This window comes from Pteropus alecto, unplaced genomic scaffold (genome assembly GCF_000325575.1).
Source record: "Pteropus alecto unplaced genomic scaffold, ASM32557v1 scaffold76, whole genome shotgun sequence".
NCBI lineage: Eukaryota > Metazoa > Chordata > Mammalia > Chiroptera > Pteropodidae > Pteropus > Pteropus alecto.
The window spans coordinates 7,949,593-7,973,753 of record NW_006443138.1 but is presented as its reverse complement, the minus strand read 5'-3'; the positions used below and the strand labels follow the sequence as shown (position 1 = coordinate 7,973,753).

At 33.9% G+C, this 24,161-nt stretch overlaps 1 protein-coding gene across 3 annotated transcripts in view; it reads left to right on the top strand.

The window, feature by feature from the left end:
- The window catches only part of PTPRR (protein tyrosine phosphatase, receptor type R), a 223,204-nt gene that overhangs the window by 169,054 nt on the left and 29,989 nt on the right, over positions 1–24,161 (top strand). For all 3 annotated transcript variants that reach the window (XM_006923740.2, XM_006923741.1, XM_006923742.1), the window contains 4 exons: positions 9,820–10,006; positions 12,248–12,332; positions 21,886–21,965; positions 22,413–22,550. In XM_006923740.2, coding sequence (XP_006923802.1) covers positions 9,820–10,006; positions 12,248–12,332; positions 21,886–21,965; positions 22,413–22,550 — 490 coding nt within the window. The remainder of the gene's footprint in view (positions 1–9,819; positions 10,007–12,247; positions 12,333–21,885; positions 21,966–22,412; positions 22,551–24,161) is intronic.

Below are 24,161 nucleotides of genomic sequence, written 5' to 3'. Positions count from 1 at the left end.
ACGATCTTTTTCTTTACCAAGTATATGAACTTGGAAAAACTAAACTTGGGAACTAAAATTAGAGTTCTCATCATTTTGTTCTTTTGTTAAAAGGGAAACAGCCTCCTCGCCATGAGTGACAGTCAAAACAATACCAAATGCCAAAAAAAGAGTTAAAATTAATCATACTTAGTTACAAGACAAAGTGTTACATTTTTTTTCTTTTGTAGAATAAAATTACCACAGCTCTTTAGTGTTAATGCTCAGACTTCATTGATATTTAAATAAGACTCAAACTAAATATCAACTGTAATATTTTCTGTACTTGGTTAAGCTTGGCTTCTCCATCCTAAATTTTCGAACTCCTATCTAACATGATCCTTCAATTTTCCTATTTTCAGAAGGATTAAAGAAGCCAATAGAGCACAATAATTACACACAGCATTATCTCAACCAATTCATTTGCAACCATTCGTTCATACAGACAAAAGTTTTGCTTTCCATGTGTCCAGGACTGGATACAGAGGGAGGATTAAAGTCAAAGCCCTTGGGAGTTCACACTTTAGAGTAAATCATTTCTAGTGAGTACGATGTATTGAAGATACATTTTTAAAAATTGCTAAGAAGTTTCAGAGGAAAGACACCCTAGCATTTGGGGAATTGATTCTGAAAAAGTTAGGGCAAACTCATTTCAGGCATAGAAAGCAGAGTTGCAGGTTCATTGGCCTACCTGGGGCACAGATCTGGATAAGACAAGACAGTAGATGAGGCTGGAGACACACATGCACAGGGAATGGATGAAAAAACATCTTATGTCAAAAGATGGTTATTTGTAAGTCTTATCATATTTACAGTGCTCAAATATCATTCTGGTGAAATCTGGAAGAAAACATATTGGACTAGGATATTTTAGAGTTAGGAAACCTTGCTAGGGAGCTACTGCAAGTTCTGAACAAGAGAAGAAGAGGGTCAGAGCTAATTCAATGTCAGCGAGCCCTAAGAGTCAGTCTTTATGCTTCTTCTACACTGCATGTGTCCAATGACTTCTCCAAACTCAAAGATTTTGAGTTAGTTTCTAAAATTCCTTGACCTAAAAATAATCATGGACATGCACAAACATTTAGATACAAAGCTATTCATTTGCAGTCTTGTCTATGATGCTGAAAAGCTGAAAACAGCTTATCATCCAAAAATAAGATATTAAATAAACTATAGTATATCCATACAATAAAATACCGTAGTGTTTGATAATAGTGTTTAAATAGTGTTTGAAGACATGAAAAGATATTCATAATATACTTAGTTAAATAAAAATCAAATCATGAAAGAATACATAAAGTAAAAATCTAGATTTTGTCATGCATACACACACATACACACACATACACATGTAGACTTGAAGGATATACAAATGTTATTAGCAGTTACTCTAAGTGTTGGTATTATGAGATATTTTTCTTTCTTTTTATTTATATTTATAGTTTTTATATATTGAGTATGTATTATTTTTGAATCTGAAAAAGTTATTAATTTTAAGGATATGAGGTAAGAATTTTAAGGGCTTGAAGTATGAAAAATAGTCCCAATTTATATGACCATTGACTTTGCATATGTGACACTGCTGCTGACTCTTCATCATTAACAAATCTTTCCAACCTTGGCCTTCTCAAATATTTATCAGTGTATATGCCATGTAGCTCCCACACAGAGTGCATGGAGTGAAGTAAGAATTACCATGTGGTCATTATTAATTATTATAATCCTTCAAATATGTGTATTATATGCCAGATGCTAAGCTGGAAATATTTACATCTTTTTGTTTCTTTAACCTTTATAATGTGAATCAACCTTGTGAGTTTTATTATAATCCCTATTTGCAGATTAAAGAGTCTGAGACCAAAAGACCTTAAGTGAAGCATTGACTTAAACTCACATTCCAAGTTCAATGTTCAAAGAACAATGCGAAGTGATGGAGTTCTTTTTTTAATGACTGTTTTTATTTTAATTTTGTAAAATAAAAAAAAGTATAGTAAAATTGCATTGTTCCATACATATGTAAAATGTCAAATATTACTGTCTGAATTCAAAATTTTTTTATGTAGTCACTCAAAAGGGAGAGCAACATTCTACTTAACAAAGTGAGTGCTTTCAAGTAGGGAAATTGATCATTTCCCACACCAAAAATCTTCTCTACATTTTAAGATTTTCTTTTTGCTTCAGAGGGAAATTCATTTATCATCTTCCTGGGCCTGGGCCTGGTTCCTTTTATATTTACTTATTACGATTCTTGTCTACAGGATTTCCTTTGGGAAATTTTACTACAGATGGTCACAGTACCTATTCATTTATTTCAGCTTCTAGAAATTAGTAACACTGCATTTATGTCTTATTTAACTTTCCAAGAACTTTGAATATGTCACAATTTAACTTTCCTAGTACTCCATATCTTTTATTTAAAAAAAAATTTTACCCTCTCATATGTTAAGTGATCCAGGATGGTGATTAGTACTATATATAGTGTATTCAAAGATAAAGAGATGGAGAGAAACAGCAAACTATTCATTAAATACCATTACCCCTGAAATTTAAGTGATGGAATCTGGAGTTTTAAAGAATTGTGGAGGCCAGTACATTTACACATAGTAAAAGAATTCCATCTTTCCATTTTCCCGCTGTTTTCTCCTTTGTTATTCAAATGAGTAAGAAAATTTTTTTTCTTTTTCTTTTTTATTAAAAGTCCCCCGGGAAACTAAACTTGTGGACAAATTGAATGAGCAAAATTAAATAAGAAATATCAAGTTGGGGGCAGCGGGGAGGCTTAAGTTCATTTTTCCCATCGAGCCAAGATTGTCAGATTTGTGATCACTATCATTACAACGCACAAGGAGAGAAGATTGGACTGAAGGTCCTAGAGTCACATTTCAGATCTCGAGAGAATGTCAATATTAAACTTCTAACTTCTCATCATGCAAGATATAAATAACTAATAAAGAAGGCTCTGAACAAATTGTGTATTTTCTACAGAACAACAACAAAAAAAAAGAATTAAGATTTTAAAAGTTCTCAAAGATCAAATCTGTTTGCTTACATTCTGTCCTAAATTCTTCTTATAATCTTTTGATGCATATTTTTCCGTTCTAGTTTCAAGTACTTCAAGATAAGCAGCCGCCACCATTTCCCACTGAAACTTAATTTCATAATTCAGTAGTTTCAGAAGTATATCTTCCTGGACTACAAGCAAAATGATTATTTGTTTTATTTTATTCTCTGAATCCCATTTCCATTCCTTATTGGGTACTAAATGAGGTGGTGGGCTGGAAGTCTGATTGCTCTCCGTAGCCAAGGTACTGCTAAAGGAGCAGTCAGATCTGAGAATTAGACATAGCCCATGGCCACAACGCTGGAAAGTCTATCTCTTCTGCCTAAATCCAGCTTCTAATATCCAGCATAGAGCCCCAATTACCAGGAAAATAAATGCCTAGTTTTGAGTTATTCCAACACTCAATTGTGGAGTTCTTGTATTTTTGGCTGGTTTTTTTTTTCCTCACCTCTTGGTCATTAAGAGCAGTTATACAGAGTTGAATAATTTCAGCAAAGAGTTGTTTATATTCTCTTGCTGAAATTGATATGTAGCCCTGGCCCATAATATTTATACATGTTTTCCTTTTTACTTAATTGTAATTAGCATGCTGTTTATTGCATTCCTTTTACTTTTCCTTAAGAATTTGCTTTTTCCTTCAATTGTTTGCATCGGTATCTTTTGAATTTCCTCTTTCTTATTTATTTTTTGGCATAAAAAATAATTGGTGCTACAGCGGGAGCTTGATAAAGCTTTTTATTATGTTCCCTTTTGTCCAACAGCAATCAAGAGTCATAAAAGAAGTCTAAACAGTATGTCCAGGGTTACACAACAGAAGAGAGGCAAAGTTTTTAATAAGAATTTGTGTTCTTAGTCTAACACATTCTGTTTTTATTTAAAGATCTAAGTCTCTTTCTAATATTTCTGTTGATCTTTTTTCCTCTAAATCCTTTAGATTTTTTTTCTTGTATCTTAATTTGAATTTTCTCTTAAATTTTTATATTTGTTTCATTTTTAAAATGTCTTTCTGATTCTATCCTCACTTCTTGACATTTTGGTTTATAGGTACTGTGGAACAAATTCATATTCTCTTCTTTCAGTAAGGTAGTATTTTCTTCTCCAGATTATTAGTCAGTGATGTTAGTTAAAAACCTATTATTCCCACATATATAAAAATCATCACTTCTTTAAATTGTTCAGTAAGCTGTTAGAATTATTGATAATTTATATGAGGGGGGAAAAAAACCTAAGTTATTCTCACCTTTACCATAACCCAAGATAAGTTACAAATAGATTTAGGGATTAACTTTTAAAACATCTTAACTTCCAGGAGAATTTCTATGTATTAAAGCAAAGTAAGATACCACAAAAGAAAATATGAGTATATTTAACTGAATATAACTCTAAAAATCCATAGTATTTTAAGGCAACAATAAACTGTTGCAACAAATAGTCTGAAAAATAATTAATATATATTAGATAATACCAATAAAAGTAAATACATCAGTGTTATAATGTAAACACTGAGAGAGCATGAAGACCATTCTCAAAGGTAAGGATCGATAAACAAACAATAGTCATATGAAAATGTATCTCTAAGGAAAGAAAAATCAAAACCGTAGGCTGCGGCCATTACTGCCTATAAAATAGCAAAATTTAAGTCAATTTAAATGTGTTTATGTGACTGTGAGTGATTTAGTTCCTTTTTTAAAACCTTTAAATTATACAGATTTTCTACAATGAGCATGTTATTTTTATAATGGAAAAATAACACTTTAAAATATATATGGATGTATATTTACTCTCCTCTCCAAGCACAAGGCATGACTAAGAAATTGCCACATTTTTAAGTTGATTTTACTCACACAATTTCCTAATTTCACCGTATTTAGATAAACCTAAATAGTTTGTTCCTTAAAAATAAGAATTAAGAAAAGAGGCTTTTTTTCCAAGTTAATGACATCCGTTGATAATATGTCACAGCCAGGGTAGATGAGTACTTATCCTGACAAAGGCTGTTTTGTAGAAAGTGCTCTCTGTAAGGTCAATAGTCTGTGCAAGTTTGACTCCATAATTGAACTTAAGACATTGTCTGAAGTGTTGAGGTGAAGTGCTCTGGAATTGTTTAGGATTGGGGGGAAATGGGTCTGCCATAATAAAGGGAAATTTTAAGATAAATAGGTTATCAAGAAGGATGTATGAATGTATTTTTCTTTAGTGAAAAATGTGTAGATTCTACCCAATGATCTCCAAGCATTAAAAATAATCTCAGTGTAAACAATTTTCAAGTTTTTGTGAAGATCTCTTAAAATAGATCTCTTAGAGAAGCAGGAGGTGAGAGTTATGTAGAACTTTATTTATTATCACTCAAATTTAATAACAGTCATCACTTTTTATAAGCAGTTTTCTTATGATGTAGGCCAGGGCAAATTTCCCCAAGTGACAGGGAGAACAAGCCCTGCACCAAGAAAATGTCTTTTGACGGAGAGTGAAGAAAGAATTCAACACACACGCCAAAGTTTGAGTCAAAGGAAAGTTTATTAGAAAAAGGCTAATACTCCACAGACAGAGTGTGGTCTCCTCAGAGGCAGAGAGTGAGAGTGACAGTGCAAGAGACAGTGAGAGACAGAGTAATGACACTGAGAGGGACTCTCAGAGGGAGAGAAACAGTAGAGACAAGGACAGTGAGAGAGACAGAGAACAGGTACTGAGAGGGACCTTGAGTGTTGGAGGAATTCAGTCTATATGTCATCCTTTAGTTCCCATTTCCTTCGATATGGACATGCAGTGAGAAAGAAGAAGAGTATGTAGTGTGAAAAGTAAGAATACGTAGAGTGAAAGGCCTGCCGGCAGTTCCCAGCCTTTAATCCATAGGCTCCCCCATGGTTTTAGCCATAGGGAATGACTCTTGGTTCCCGTTTCCCCTCCACAGGTGTGAGGAATGGGCTGTTAGCGATCCCAGTAGAAATCTTCCTTTGTGCTGAAGGTGTCCTTCTGGCCTGGCTGTAGGGCTGATCAGCACATTGCAGTCTCTGATTGTGGCTTGATTAACAATCGAATTCTCTTTCCTCCTCCCTACATTACTTACACTATCTGGTTAATCTTTGTAATAACCTTCTGAAGTAAATATACTTAATCATTTGTTTTACAAAAGAGGAGGAAACTGAGATGCAACAAGGCTGAGTAGCCCAACCAGAGATCCACCACGGGGCCATGGGAGAGGCAGGATTTGGGCCCAGACATATATGACGGTAAAAATTGAATTTGTACTCTTGAATACTGTATTGCCTCCACATTATACTTCAGTAATCTTGACTTTCCTCCCAACCACTGACTCCAACTCCATGTAAGGCACTGTATAGTCTAATATAACCTGCCCATTATACTCTGGCTTTTGAGTGGCAGAACAGAAAGAGCTTGGGTTTTAAATTCTAAGTTGAATTGAACCTTTGCTCCACTATTGTGTTCCTGTTAGTTATTTCTTCACCTGTAAGATAAGGAAAAATAATAACTCAGAGAGCTGCTGTGAAGATTGAGATACCATATGTGAAAGTGCTTAGAACAGTGCTTGGCAAATAATAGATGTTTAATAAATATTAGTTTCCTTTCTTCCTTTGCCAGACAAAAGTCATTCTTCCTTTACTAAGTCAATTTACATGAAAATGCTTCCATTGTTCACGGTTTATCACAGAATCCTTAGAGAAGTTACTTACAAAATCAAATGGATGTTAAGTGTGGGATCCCAGAGGCTTTTATCCCAGGTTTGGGCAAGATATGCTGTAGGAAGCCAAAACAGAAGTTGGTATAATCTGATGTTCTGAATTCTCTCTTTTATGGGTTTGAACAGACTTTTCTAGTCTTGCAGTTTCATGATCCTTGCCTCCCTCTCATCTCTCCTACATAACCCTGTCCTCCAATTCCAAAATACATTTTCATACCACTGAACTCTAGCTTAAACTGCTTATATGCCATTTTTCAAAGATGCCTTATCATTTTCTGTTCCCACACTTTTTCTCCTGCCAGGGTCTCTCTCTGAAATAACCCTCTACCCAAAATGTCTCTGTTGAACTTTTACTTTCAAGGCTCAATTCAATGCCTCCTCCTTCATACATCTGCTCTGACCACTCTGGATGGATGAGATCTCACCTTCCACTAAACACCTGTAGTACCGGGGTCACTCAATTGACAGATTGCAGATACTTTTGTCTTTTGGAACTGAAACTTGACTGAATGGAATAATGGTTTAAAATGGTGTCTGATTGGCAATCCCTTAAGTAGCCTCTCCCAACTTCTTTCTAAAATATCTGTGAAACCAGCAAAAACCAAATTCTCACAAGTACACTAAAAAGTAAGACCAATAAAGTAAGACAGAGAAAGATAAATACCATATGATATCACTTACATGAGGAATCTAAGGAACAAAAGGAACAAACTAATCAAAAATAGACTCACAAATATAGAGGACAATCTGGTGACAGCCAGAGGGGAGGGGGATTGGGAGCTGGGAGAAAGGTGTGAAGGGTTAAAGAAGTACAAATTAGTAGCTGATAGATGGTCATGGGAATGGGGAGCACAGCACAGGAAATGCAGTTAGCATTAATGTAATGGCTAGGTGGAGAGTGAGAGGAGAGAAAAGGGGATAGTTTTATAAAATGTATAAACGCAGTTAGCATTAATGTAATGGCTAGGTGGAGAGAGGAGAGAAAAGGGGATAGTTTTATAAAATATATAAACTTCTAACCAATATACCATATACTTGAAACTAATAAAAAAATAGCCAGTTGAACAAAATTAAAAGTAAAACCAATAGACAGCTTATTATCAGAATCAGGAAGAAATTTCTGACAATTTAAAGGCCAGAAGAACTGGACTGAGAAACTTTAAAAACTACTTTCCCACTAAAAATAGATTAAAATTCTTGGCCTCAAAGCAGAACCACTCTTTGCTTCTCTTCAACCATTTACCTTTTACCCAGAAATACAGGAGCCTTTTCCATCACCATCAATAGCCTGCCCTCCACATACACAAAAAAAGGGAGGGGGACAAACATCCCCCTAATAGGTTGGTGACATCTTATGGGTATCCAGAATGTTATCCAATAATCCCTAATGCAGTGATCCAAAAGAGTGAAAAATGATAATAGGAACTAGAAAAAGTTTTTTACAAACATGCCAAAAAAAGCAGGTATGTCAATATTAATTTTTTAAAAAGTCAGAAGTGATGCCAAACAAAACTAATGGTAAAGAAAGTATTTAATATTGATAAAATTTATAATGAAGATATAATTATGAATCTCTTCAAGAAACATAATTATCTAAAATACATAAAGTAAAACCTGATAGAAATATAAGAAAAAATAACAAACACAATTAATGTGAAAGACTCACATACATATCCCAGACTTTAAGAAATCCAGGAGGAAAAAAAGTAAGTACAAATACTTAAATAACTGCCAAGTAAGAGCAGGAATTAAAAACTACAACTACAAACCATTTCGAAATTAACCAAAATGACAACATCACATACAAAATCATAGAATGACAGCAAAGCTGCAACCAGAAGCAGATACAGAGGAGGCAGGAACTGATGTTATTGTTTAATAAGGTTTTTGTTCTATGTTCTAATAATTTTCCAGTTTAAAATTAAGCTCTGGCTGCTTGAATAGTTTCTGATGAAGTATTCCATAATAAGCATGTAAAACATCATTCAAAGGAAATAATATGCTGGGCCTAGTATCTACTCTTATTGTCTTTACTCTCATTTGTCTTGACCTGTTTTCCCCTGCTCTCCATTTCTTTGGGACATCAACCACTTGGCACCATATTTAATGACCTGTCACATATCTAAGGCCCCTTTAAGTTTAACAATTCTTATGAATACAGTCTCTGGTTTTGACCCTCAGTCTCACACATGCGATTTTATAGTTACTCCTTGGTCCTACACAGCTAATGTTACTGGTAAGAGGCACTCACACCTTCTATTCAGGACACAAGGGGCCTTTATAAGCTTGGAAGAGCCCTACCACTCCTCCCAATGAAAGGAAGGAAATTACAGAGGGAAGATAAATTGTAACTCAGAATAAGGGTCTGTGATCTCTATGGTCCTCATGAATTTATCACTGAATTAAAGAAATACATACATACATATTCAAACATACACACATATACATGCATATGTACATATGTACATAAATGCAGGATACAAATGCTATCTTTTAGGGAATCAGTCAGAGTTATAAAAAATACATACATTTTTAAAACTTTAAATTCTATTTCAATAACAATAATTTAAACCAAAATAAAGGGATGTGTTTTCTCAAAGCTTTCCGTGTCTAGTAAAATCATGACAACAGAATATTGGTGTCAAAAATATTAGATGGCTATATGATTTATATACTGGACTCTCAGACAAACATAAAAATAGTTGATTTGTGTTACATCTGATTTCTTCATTTGAGTGTGATATTTATTTTTCCTAAATTTTTCACTTCATATGATTAGCCATCTTATTATTTCTATAAATAAAAACATATCCATTAACAAATGATAGTACATATTTCCAACAATAAAGTCATCAGTTCCCTGTAGAGAAACTATGTATAGATGCTATAGTCAACTATGGCACCATAAGAGAAAAAGATATTTGGTCCTTATTTCTGTAAAAGTGTTCACTGAATTATGCATATGTACAGAAAGGTAATTTTGTGCAATCAAAATAATTCATTTGGTGATTAAATCTAATAACATTCTTCTCCAATATAGACGAGGGTCCAACGTATCTCTTACATTAGACATGAGTAGCTTGGGGAATATTGAACCCTTTGTGGCTATTCCAACCCCACGGGAGAAGGTCACAATGGAGTATCTGCAGTCAGCCAGCAGAATTCTCACAAGGTCACAGCTGAGGGACGTCGTGGCAAGTTCACACTTACTCCAAAGTGAATTCATGGTGAGCCTGCTGTTTATTAATTGTTCTTCAAGTATTTTGATAAATGAGGCATCAGAGGCACATACTAAAATGGCACAACACTCCACTGAACAGTAAAGAAATGATTACAGTTCAGAAGGTTAAGTGCAAGAGTTTTAGATCCACCCTGCTACTCATCGACTATTAATGTGTTCAAACTAGAATGTGATGGCTAAATAAAGGCAGAGCTGGCCAGACAAAGAAGCAGCAAAAAGGAGCTGGGCAGAGAAAGGGCATTACAGAAAGAAGGAACAGCCTTGCTGTAACAGTTTGGAGAAGTCAGGGATGATATCCCAGTTTTTTGACTTGAGAAACAGGGTGCATATAGGGTCCTTTAATAAAATAAAGAACACAGGGAAGATCAAATTTGGGTAAAAATGATTCCAAGTTTCAGCTGAAAATGATGGTGACTCATCAGTGTTGCTTTCTAACAATACTTTCTAACAATTAGCTCTAATTGTTGCCCAAAGGAAACATTTATTTTATAGAGTACTTTAAATCTTAATTTGGTTCTACATCTTAAGCCATAACTGTTAAGAATAATAAATTGATCATTCTAGGGTCAGTACATATGTTTGCAACTATTCTCATGCTGAAAGATCCAGCAATAGTTAGATCTACTGTTAGCTTCATCAGCTATTATTAGGTGTTTAAAGAAAAACATAAATGTACAATTTGTTAGTTAGACTTTGTAGTGTCATCTTTTTATATATGAAGAAAATGAGACTTAGATGATACAAGCAGTCAATGACTATATGACTAGCCAAAGGTACATCTAGTATTTTTTTTCTAGAACCACAGATAGTCTTTGTTTTTTGAGATAAGCCCTTAACATAACCTACTTCCCTTAAAGGAAAGATGGGGCCAACAGGGAGTATGGAAGAGAGAGATAATACTGGAAGATGACAAATTGTCAGTGTGAGTCAGAAAACAGGAATAAAGATATTGCCTACTCCAAGGCTTTGCCAAAACAGACTGACCTGCTTGAAATCACTAAACATGGATATGTGGTTGCTACTGACTGTTCAACAATTTTGCTTATTTTGGTAACTTAGACTGAGAAGGTATAACATTTCATTGGAGCAGAGAGTAGGGATAAATATTATAAATATCTAAAGTAATACAAGTTTAGGAAATGATATTTTAAAAGTAAGCTACTTCTCTCTGTAGACCAAGTCTCAAATTCATAATATAGTCAGACTTTTCTCGAATATTGAGATTGGCTGAAAACTATACATTTTGAATTAATTTATAGATAATTTCTTTCCTTTTAATGAATATTAGGCTTTTGAGTTAAGATTTTCCATTGAAGAAAGTTTAAGTAACAAAAATATTACTTTATGTGGTCTAGAGATGAAAGTCATTTTATTTCACATTAATTTTATCTAAGCAATCCTTAGTAGAATTTTAAGTCAGAGAACATTTTGTATAACAGAATCTTTAAATATTTGTTTTGACCTTTTCGAAAGCTTGAGCTTTTTGTTTTTTGCCTCAGTCAGCTACAGATACTCACCTTTTAGGTCGAATGCATTTTCACAGAGCTAGTTTGGCTCTAATTCTTCTCTCTCCAATTGTTTAAGGTACATGACATATATTTTGGCTGAATAAGAATATTTATATTCTTATAAAGTGGAGAAAACAGTATCTGGATGTCCTTCACGAAAAATATTACATTTACAACCACAATAGGAACAGTACGATTATAAACTATTTAATACAAAAAAGCATCATATCATCACTCAAATCAACAAAAAAGCTTTTTTATTTACCATTGGGGAGGGAAATTTTAATAATCCTTAAAAGTCACACTTAGTGTGAAAAGAGAATTCATTATAGTGAAATTTTTGGTACTGAACTTACACAAAGATTTAAAGAAATTTGAATACATTATTAAAATATCAATTTTCAGCTTCCTATTTATGTATTTTCAGCAATTACACAGAATAGGATTCTTAAAATCTAACCAAATTTTATGTTTTTTTAAATCACTACATATAAAATAATACTTTCTAACACAGAGAACTGTTTCTTAGAGTCAGCTTGCCAGGTTGCAGCTGCTATGTTTATGAAAGGAAGGGTGTTGGTCAACCAGAGGTGGTAGGTAGTCTGTTGTTTTATAAGTGACTTTGAAGTCCAATAGAGTCCTGGGTCAGATGGCCCCCTGTGAAGATTTTCTTTGTGGATGCATTAGATACACTAACTTGATATTATTCTTTTTTGCAGGAAATACCAATGAACTTTGTGGATCCCAAAGAAATTGACATTCCACGTCATGGAACTAAAAATCGATATAAAACCATTTTGCCAAGTAAGTTTCTTGAATTAAATAGTTTGTAATAGAAAGCACAAGCCTTCCCCCACTTACCCCTACCTCACCATTTTCCATCATCACGATTTTTAAATACACACCAAATTTGGAGTTACAACACACATATCAAGACTTTAATAATCATTAAAATGGTCTGAGGTTAATAACTTTATCTCGTATTACTTTTATCATAATGGTCAGCTCACAGTTTCAGTAGATACATGGTGCTAGAATTGTATTGTGCCACACATTAGAGTCAATTCATTTTCATCAAGGGTGTCAATCAATTCAATGGGGGAAAGGAGAATCTTTTTAACAAACGTTGCTGAGATAACAGGATATTCACATGCAAAAAAATAAAGTTAGATCCTGCCTCACACAATATACAAAAATTAACTCAAAATGGATCAGAGAACTAAAGGTAAGAGCTAAAACTATAAAACTCTTAGTATAAAACTGATGTAAATCTTCGAGGTCTTGAATTAGTCAATAATTTCTTGGATATGACATCAAAAATCAAAACTAAAAAGAAAAAATAAATTGAACTTCGACAAAATTAAAATTTTGTGTTTCAAAGGATGTCAAAAAATAAAAAGGTGACTCACGATATGGGAGAAAATATTTGTAAATTATACATCAAATGAAGGACTTGTATCTAGAATATATAAAGAACTCTTATGACTCAATAAAACAATCCAATTAAAAAAATAGGCAAAAAACTTGAATAGACATTTCTCCACAGAAGATAAACAAATGGCCAATAAGCATATGAAAAGATGCTTAGCATCATTAGCCATCGAGGAAATCAAAACCACAATGACATAACACTTCACATATATGTGATTATGATATTTAAAAAAAAGATAGAAAATAGAAGATAGGCAAAAGATAGGCAAAGATGTAGAGAAAATGGAACCTTCGTATATCCCTGATAGAAATATAAAATGGTACAGCTACTTAAGAAGTAGTCTGCTAGTTTCTCAAAAGGTAAAACCGAGAGTTACTATATGATTCAGACATACTACTCCTAGGTATATGCCCAAAAGAAATGAAAATGTGTGTCCACACAAAAGCCGTACACAAATTTTTGTAACAGCATTATTCATAATAGCCCTCGAAGTAGAAATAACCAAAATACCTATCAACTGATGAATGGGTAAAAAAAAATGCACTATATCCACACAATGTAATATTATTCAGCAATAAAAAGGAATCTGGTACTACCTTCCACCATGTGAAGATACAATGATAGGTCTGTGACCTGGAAGAGTGCCCTCACTTGACTGTGGTGGCACCTTGATCTTGAAACTTCCAGCCTCCAGAACTGTGAGGAAACTGAGGCAAAAGAAATTAAGTAATTTGACTAACATCACATGGTTTGAAAAAAACAAGCTCAAGGTAAAAATAAAGTTGGAAATATTTTTCAAAAATGACCAGAGGAAAGCAGAAGTTTCTGAACAAGACAGAGAATTAATAGTCGGAGGCACAAGAGGCAAACATGGGGATGGACAAGTAAAACACTAACGGAGTTCATCACCACCAGTATTACAAGAAATGTTAAAGGGACTTCTTTAAGAAGAAGAAAAAGGTTTTTTCCAAATAAGAAAATACATCACAAAGAAAAAATTTCTCACTGACAAAGGCAAACACATAATAAAATCAGTAGATTAATTGACACTAAAGCTAATACAAAGGTTAAAAGGCAAAAGTAGGAAGATCACGTGTAATTACAACAGTAAATTAAGGGATACATACAAATACATACATATACGTGATAGAAATAAAAAATAATGGCAAAAACATAAAAGGGGAGTGGGTAAGTGAAAATGGTAGTGATTTTAGAATGTGTTCGAACTTAAGCAACAATCAACTTAAAATACACTGCTATAAACATAACCTGGTGTATATGAAGCATATGGTAGCCACAAACCAAAACCTACAAAAAGATATACAAGAAATAAAGAGAAAGGAATCCAAACACAATACTACAGAAAGTCATCAATATACAAGAGAATAGAGCAAGAGAATAAGAAAGGAACGGAGAACTATAAAAGCAATCAGAAAACAATTAATAAAATGTCAGTAACTACATACCTATCAATACTTCTTTAAATGTAAATGGTTTAAATGCTCCAATCAAAAGACCAGTGGATAAAGAAGAGGTGGTACATATATACAATGGAATATTACTTGGCCATAAAAAGAATAAAATCTTATCATTTGCAACAACACGGATGGACCTAGAGGGTATTATACTAAGTGAAATAAGTCAGACAGAGAAAGGCAAATACCATACGATTTAGCTTGTATGTGGTATCTAAAAAACAAAATAACTAAACAAACAGAACACAAACAAACTCATAAATACAGAGATCAAACTGATGGTTGCTGGATGGGAGGGGGATTAGGGGGCTGGATAAAAAAGTTGAAGGGATTAAGAAGTATAAATTGACAGTTCTAAAACAGTCACAGAGATGTAAAGTACAGTTTAGGAATATAGTCGATAATATTATAATACATGGTGTTCGGTGGGTGCAAAACTTATCAGGAGGGATCACTTAGTAAATTATACAAATGTCTAACCACTATGCTGTACACCTGAAACTAATATAATATTGAATGTCAACGGTAATTGAAAAAGTTTTTAAGTTTTTTTTAAAGGAATAAGGTACTGATGCATGCTACAACATGGATGAACCTTAAAACATTATACTAAGTGAAAGAAATCATCACAAAAGACCTCATAGTATATCATTTCATTTATATATAAAGTGTCCAGATAGGCAAGTCTAAAAAGACAAAAACTACATTAGTGATTGCCTAGTGTTGGGAGGTGTGGGAAATGACTGCTAAAAGGTATGGAGTTGATTTGGCGGATAAAGAAAATGTTAAAACATTGATTGTGGTGATGATTGCAAACTCTGTGAATAAAAATAAATAAACTCTGTGATGGCACACTTTAAACAGGTGAATTGTATGGTATGTGAATTATATATCACTGAAGCTGATACCAAAAAATTTCATTGCGCATAACAGTCCCCTAGCCCTCGTTATAAGTCCAGAGTCCTGTGCCCCACCTAAGGACTCTATTTAAGTAGGTCTGCTGTTAGGCCCAGGAATCTGTACTTCTAGCAAACACTCAGGTAATTCTCATTCAGATGATACCAGAACCATCTGAAATCATACCATATTGAGTAATACTGCTATAGACTATGTTAAAACTAAATTTAGCTCCACGAAATTTATCGATGTCAAGATATGAACCGGCTGCCAAGAGCTAGCCGGGAATAAGGAACAGACTATAAGATTAGAATAAGGAGCAGTCTGTAAGATCAAGGAGGTCATGGACTAGAGAGGAGAGACATAGAAACTAGTAATTATGTTCAATTTAATAAGAGCCAGAATAGCTATCTGGCCCAAGTGATGTAGGAGTACAGAGAGGAGTGAGTAATTCTGCCTGGAGTGGCAAAAATAGTTTAGAGAGGAAGTAGGATTTTGAATAACTAAACAAATGGATATAGTTGGGGTTTTGGTGAAATCCATAAACATCTCACAGCAATAGCTGTGGAAAGATGGAACCACAAAGATTTTTTAAAGTATTGACATTGAAAATTATGGAGTCTTTATAAATTCAGTCCATTAATTCACTCATAAGACATCAAATTCTCCATATTTATGATAATAGCAGGAAATACGGTGGACTTGGAAATGCATTGTTAAAGTTACTCTATGATAGCATATTTTTAACTCGTCTGTATAGTTAAATCTACTTACGTAAAACATAGCCACTGTGAAAGAGATTTTATAACTATAACTGGCTGAATAGGATGAAACTAACACATGGAATGTGTTAGAACTGCTCTCTAAGATTTTTTTAATTTAAAATTTACCAAACATAATGGGCATATATATCCATTGCAGTTATTATAATTACCCACCTAATATCAAAAAGACTTGAAAATTATTAGGATTGTTTAAAAGTGCAGCCTTCTCTATTTCCTGCCCAGATGATTTGGAAAATAAGTTTCAAAGTCCCGCGTCAGCTTTTCCATTCCCAGAACTGGGTGGATCACTTGAGCCATGGCACCTGTGCTGACAGCTGACGTTGCAAATGATTAATTTTCTGTTGAAAATGTCTGTAGCCTGAATACCACCACACCCACCCCCATTGCACAAAATATAACTTAGTAAGTAAGACTTGGATAAGCCACACCGTTGGTTGAAAATCATCAGGAAAAAACTGGAACAAATATACAAAACTGTTCTTTACGGTTTATTTTAGACTGTAGTATAAGTTTGAAACATCACATTAAAAAATTAGTAAGTGATTAAGATTTTAAATGTTATGATTGTTTTGATTTGACCAACAAAAACTTTTAAGTTTAGAAGTTTGTCAGCTTGTATGTAATAGTGAGGTTATATAATTTTGAGGATGTTTTGCAGCAGAAATATGGATGGCCAAGAACCAATTAAATTATAGCTGCTTCTCTAAAGACTGTGTCAGCCTAGCTCAGAACACTCCAAGTGGTAGATTAAAGTGCTAAGGTTAAGTTTATATCAAATTATTTTGCAACATAAATAAACATTAGTCATGAAATATGTCTACATCCTAAATAACAAAAGCAATGGGGAAAAACTAATTATATATCAATATAAAATTATTTTGTACAACGATGAAGTATAATAGCAATAAATAATAGTATTTTTTTATGCCATCAACTTATATGTACAAATATAAAGCAATATAAATAAAGAACCATATTTACTCAGGCTGCCATTTCATATTTAAAAATTAATTTCTGGTAATGTTTCTTGCTTAAATAAGTTTCTTGTTTTATTATATTAAGTGCATAGAACAGAATAGTTATGCAAATAAGTGAAGTAGTCACTAAGGCAACAAGTTATGTGGCTAAAGCAAAATATTGCAATTGTTGATTTCCTACCCTGGCAAAAACAGTTACAAATTAAGGCAAACTACTTAATCTTCCTGTGCCATCCTTTCATTATTTCTAAAAATGGTGATAATAGTACTACCCTATAGGACTACTGGAGAATTAAATGATAGTAGTGGTAAAATGCCTAGGAAAAATGCCTAATTAATAGTAAGCCCTCAGCTGATGTTAATTTCTCCTTTCACTCTCTACCAATTAAGATGAATCCATCATTAACCCCAGAACCAATTCCATAAAGGACACTATCAATGTAGAGAAAATTTTACAGTTTCAAAAGCTAAATATTCAAGAGCCTGTTTTCTCTTATAAAAACACATGGGTTTTAAAAAATGAGTTTCTGTATAATCACCATCTTCCATTGCCAAGATCAGCACTGTCCACTAAAACTCTCTACAGTAATGGAAATGGTCTACATTTCCACTGGGATAGCCACTAGCTTCATGTGGTATTTGGGTGCTTAAAGTATAGCTAGTGCACCTGAGGAACTGATTTTTAAATTTTATTTTATTTTAATTAAATTTAATTAGCTATGTACTAGTGGCTACCATATTGGACAATGCAAAGCTTGAGTCTTCTCTCTCTCCTGCAACATATTTGAAAATGACTCCCAATCACCTCGAGGATATGGCCAGTCCCTGCCTTTCCTCCCATTCCTCATTTTTCTTGAGTTCACCTATGAAAACTATCCTATTCTCTCATCCCTGCCTTTGCCCATCACTACCGGTAGCACACTTGTCCGTCATCTAATCATTTATCCTCTTGACTCCAGACCTCAAACACATTTTCCCTGGAGAGGAAACCTTAAGCACTAAATAGCCTTTGACAAAATTGAAAATGGTGCCAATCAAAATATCAGGACCCAGGTACCATTTTGTCTGTTAAATGAAAAATGTAAGATCGCAAGAAGATATTTTAAAGAGACCAAGGTAGGGAAACTTTATGTGTTCTATTTTCCAAATCTATATGTGTCCAATAATTTGTTGAGAGGAAAAAAGAAAAAGAAAAGAAGAAAGGAGAAAAGGAAGGAAGGAAGGAAGGAAGGAAGGAAGGAAGGAAGGAAGGAAGGAAGGAAGGAAGGAAGAAGGAAGGAAAAGGAAGGGAAAAAAGAGGGAAAAGGACTAGAGGAGGAAAGGAAGAAAATTAGAAGAGGAACAGAAGAGAAAGAGAAAAAATGACCAGTGTTCAAATAATATTTGTAATTGTTGTGGATACAGCCTAGATGTATCATAAATTGTGTGCTAAATATTTAACACATAACCTAGAAATATCTGATAAAAATTATTATAATGAATTTGACTAATATATAGACAAATGCATCACATAAAAATTATAACAATAGTGAGGAAAATAATCACATTAAAATGTTGACAGTAATAATAAAGTTTTTTTTAATACTTAGCTGTTTTGTGAGTCCAAGCTAATATTAAAAAGACTTTGGTTGGAACCTTACATTTTCACCTACTCAGTCATATGTTATATTTTTGTTTAAAAAATGTATTTGGAAACATTTCATACTTGGAAATACTATTAATTACTCTTTTCCAACATAAACTTAATTTATCTTGACAGGGAACCTGTTTCTAAGCAGTTTATAGGATCAAGTAAATCATAAGCATTAAAAAAACTGAAGGAAGTGGGGCCTTTTCAACTCTAAGTAGTTTAGGGTATTTGTAGAAACTTCTAATAATCAGTGGATACTGAAAAGGAATGAAAGTTTCCCTGTCTCCTTTGATTAAAAAAGAAAAAAAATCTAGAAAGTCAAAAGCAGTGTGTTAACTCTTTCTAATAGAAATTAATTCTGATATTAAACATTCTATGAGCCACATACCAAATAGAAATCACAAAGGATACAAAAGTTAATTAAATATATCCTTCCTTACACTCAAGGGGCTCACCACAACCCATTGGGGGAAGGCAAAAATTTAAGTATCTAAAATACAAGATGGTAAATACTAAAATATGAATCAGGAAGATCAGGAAGCCTGAGCGAAGAAGAGAATGCCTAATTCTGTCTGGAAAGTTCAGGGAAGGTTTCAGAAAGAAGGTATTTCTTAAACTGAGCCCTGAAGAATGAGGAAGACTTTATCATGCAGAGAAGGCAACAGAAAAAATATGTTTAAAAGCATAACATGTGCAAGTACATGTAGTATTTGTGAGACGCATGAGGTCTGTGTGAGCGAATCATATGGTACACATGAAAAAGTGGCTATTGATGAGGTTGTGAGAAAAGATAGAGATCTGCTGGATCCACTAAGTAAGAAACTTGGATTTCATCCTCTACATCTGCACTGTCCAGCCATTTGCCACATATGACTATGTAAAGATAAATTAAAATTAATTAAAGTTAAAACTTTAGTTCCTCAGTCCATACAAGCCACATTTCAAGTGCTCAGTAGCCACATGTGGCTAGTGGCTATAATTTTAGACAGTGCAGATAGAGAATAGTTTCATCATCACGGAAAGTTCTTTGGGGGCAATGCTGCTCTAGGCTGTCTGAATTGTCAATAAGTATTGATAATAAAATGAGTTCAATGGATAACTAAGTTTACATATAATGCCTTCTTGGAAATTCACAAAGTAAATTAGCATACTAAAGACCCTGAGAAGGCCTACAGTGAAAGAAAAGTGGTTCAACTTTGTTATTTTTAGTGTTTCGCACACTTATTTGATTACTGAACCCTCTTTTTAAAAGATGATCTAGTTTATAAGTTATATGTACTAATCTTACACATTACAGAAGAAATTATTTACAGATAACAGTTTGGGAAATACTACTATGGCAATCAGGAACCATGGAAGGGACCATTTATATCAATGCAATAAACATTTATCGAGTGTCTGCTTGTATATATAAGCACTGTGTTAGTTACTAGGTCTTATAGAGATAATTAAAAATCTCATTTAGGCAAGGGAATGATGTGATCAGATTTTTTTTTAACAAAGACAGCCTTTGAAACTACGAGAAGAAAAGATTGGGGAAAAAAAACAAGACAAAGGCAGTAAGACCAAATGGGATGCTCAGGTCCTAGTCTAAGAAGACAGCCATGGGAAGAGGGAGTCAAGTCAGACCCCGCAGCATTTAAGAGATAGAACAGACCAAATATGAGGGATTGGCTATGGAAGGTCAAGTTCAGTAGGACAACTAATTTTCAGACATGAGCTCTGGAGCTGTCGTAGCACACATAACAAAGAATAACAGGGCTCTCAGGAACACATGAGAAATAGAAAAACATGGTCTATAGCTAAGGAGAGTGGTCTGGTGTAAGATATTTGGGAGTGCTCAGGATATAGGTAATAGTTCACATCATAGGAATGAATTAATTACCCAACAAGGCAATGTCAAATGAGCATAGAAGAGGGACAAGTTGATTCCTACAATTATCAACATTAAGCGAGGCCAATGAAATAAGCAGAGGATGGAAAAGAGACCATCGAAGAGTTAGCAGGAAAATCATAATACTGTGACCTGGATCCAAGTGAAAAGAGAACTCCATAAAAGATATATGGCCAATAGTTTTTGAATGCCACAAAGAGCACATGAAGAAAAAAAAGTCCATCATGGGCTCACTGGGTTTTGTAACAAAAGGGTCAGTGGTGGCATGCGCACGAGCAGTGTCTGCATGAGACTAGGGTTAGGATAGACTGGAGTGTACATAAGGAGAACTGAACTGTAGATGAGGAGGTAGGAACAGTGGGTATAATAAACTCCCAGAATTTACCTGTCAAGAGTAGAAGAGTAATAGAACAACTGCTAGAGAGAAATGTATAGAACCGGCTTTTTAGAAAATGGAAAGGAACACTTAAATCAATACAATAGACATTTATTGAGTGTCTTAAATGTCTATTGTATTGATTTAAGTGATCCCTTCCATATACACATATACTGTGCTAGACTCTAAGTCTTGTAGAGATAATAAAAAATCCATATTCTTGCCTTTGAGAAGCTCGGAGTGTACCAGGTTAAAAAAAAAATCATAAAAGGGTGATTTGATCTTAATTAATTTATATAAATGTTGGTAAAAATAACTACCATATTTTTCATAATACCATGCTTCACAAAGAGCCTTTCAATTTCTTGATAGAAAGTGATTTCAGAATTTAAGACAATGCTGCTAGAACTATAATAATCTATTCAATGTCAGATATTCAAGCTGTCAGTAAAAAACACATGGTAACTAAGAACGGCTTCTTCCAAATAGTGAGAGAAGACTTGGATCAGACCAAATGTTGGTCACTGGGCAGGATAGGAGAGAGATGAGAGTAGGGAGATACGGCGCAAACTCCAAACCCAAAGAACAAGAAAAGGAGCACAAATGAGAAATGGGATCGAGAATCAGAAACCCATAAAAAATAACATGAAGTATAAACTCACCATCTCAAGCTTTTGGGTGAGATTTATATAAGGAACAGCCGTCAACATGGGTCCAAATGTCCCTCAATACACAGATGGATCAAGACAGAAGCTCCAACAACAAACACTGACAAATGTCAGACAGTCAATATGTAAATTAACTGGTATCTTATGTATCGGTCATTGGTGTTCTAATAAACTGTAAAAAGAATAAATCTGCTTAATGTATTCTTTCTTGTTTTCTTCATAGATCCCCTCAGCAGAGTGTGTTTACGACCAAAAAATGTAACTGATTCTTTGAGCACCTACATTAATGCTAATTATATTAGGGTAAGTAAATAAATATAAATTTCTTTCTGATGGGCACGTCAATTTACTATTTGGAATTGTTGATTATATTTTTCCCCTCAAAGTAGATCGATGCTGACTTAACTTAGTTACTAGCAAGTTTTTTGTTGTTGTTTGCTTAGTCATAATCAACAGTGGTAGTGGGTTTTTTTTTATAATGCACCTCCCTTTCCTGTGCATCTATGGTTACAGAGCTCCAGATGAGGTATGCTGGTGAGGACTAAGCATTATGACCCTCAAAACCATATGCTATGCTTGCCTTGCTTGGAGAACAGCCATGTGAATTTTGATGCTAGAATGAAACCGCAGATGTATGTGTTGCTTTTGGACTAGCAAAGCAATTTTGTTCTGAAGATCTTTCACCTAAACTTTCAGTGCAAGGCATGAAGTTCAAAGCCAATTATTCTTTATTATCTTTTCTTGAACTAGGGCTACAGTGGCAAAGAGAAAGCATTCATCGCCACACAAGGCCCCATGATCAACACCGTGAATGATTTCTGGCAGATGGTTTGGCAGGAAGACAGTCCCGTGATTGTTATGATCACAAAACTCAAAGAAAAAAATGAGGTATGTACTAAATGTTACATATTTTCTGTTGGTATAGAAGAGATATTATTATAAGGAAAATTGCCATATACTTAATAATAGATTTAAGGTGGAAACATTAAGATATTTAAAAGCTAGGTCACTTTATGCTTCAAAACATGGCCATTGGTATTATTCTGTGAATGGCTACTTTCTTTCAGATAAATCAATATATATGTCATACACATATTTCATGCACACTCACATGTCTCAGTAAGGAAATGAAAGACCATGAAGTATCACCCTGACTTATAGGCAGCAAAATAAAAAATTATTCATTTGTGTCCCAAGTAATTTTGGTACCTATTATGTGACAGGTACTATTTTAGTTGTTGTCAATATATTAGTAAACAAAACACACACAGATTCCTGTCCTTGGTAGATGAGTTGGGGGAGACAGGCAAAAGAAAAAAGAAAAAAACACAATAAACAATAAATTCATAAAAACATTAGAAGGGATAAATGCTATAGAGAAAAAAAAGAGTGGGATAAGGACATTGGATGTGCTGAGCTGTAGGGAGGGGATCACAGGGAAGAGTAAACTGTAGTTTCACATAGGGTGGGCAGGATGGCCTCCCTAAGAAGATGAGATTTGAAGAAAGATTTGAAGGAAATTATAAAAGCAACTTTCTCGATATTTTCATAATAAGAAATCCAAGAAAGAGACAAAATTGGATTCCATTTCCATACTCGTCACCTTTTCTAAAGATCTAGTTTACAGAATACTCATTCTGTATTTACATCATAAAAATAAAATTATGTCATGCCCAAAGGTGCTGTCCTAGGTACTGCTTACATTTTAGAGCATCTTATTGGGATAGTTTACAGTTTGATTTTAGTCAGCATCTGTGTTTGTTTTCTTGGCAAAATCATTATACCAGGGCTTCACCATGACAATAAGAATTTAAGAAAACTGAATTTTCCCTTATGTCCCTTTGGTGAGTTATAAACCTCGAGTATAGTATAATCCTGCTGCTACTCAAGACAATCCAGACCCACAAACGGCAACTTATAAGTTTTTCAAAGTTTGTTGTTTTCTTCCATTTTTTGCAACAATAGATGAGGGATTTTTTTCATGAAACTTATCTTGGAAAAAAACATATATTTGGAGCAGCATATGAAGTTATATACTTAATTAACTATATGGCTTACTAAATAAGATTCTATGAATCTTATCTGAAAGCCTGAGGTGGCATAATAAAAATAGACCATAATATTTTTAGCTGTTTCACCCACTATCAATCTGTCAAACACATTAAGCCACTGACAATTCCTGCACAGTTGTTTAATATCCATGACATTTTACCTTCATAGCAGAAAAAGATTCTTCAAGGCTAAAAGATGTGTTCTTTGTGTATATACATCCATGGAACTTACGTAATATGGCAGCCTAGATAAACCAAAAAATCCTCCATTACAAAACCATTTATAGTGGGTAAAATATGAAACAGCATGCATAGGGGAGCTTGAAAAAAAAAAGAAAAGAAAATTCAAGCAGTCAAAAATGGATTAAAAGGCATAAAACCAGAAAATTACAGGTTGCTTGTGTTATAGCGACAAAAAATGGAGACAAAGCCTTGGACTTGCAGAAGC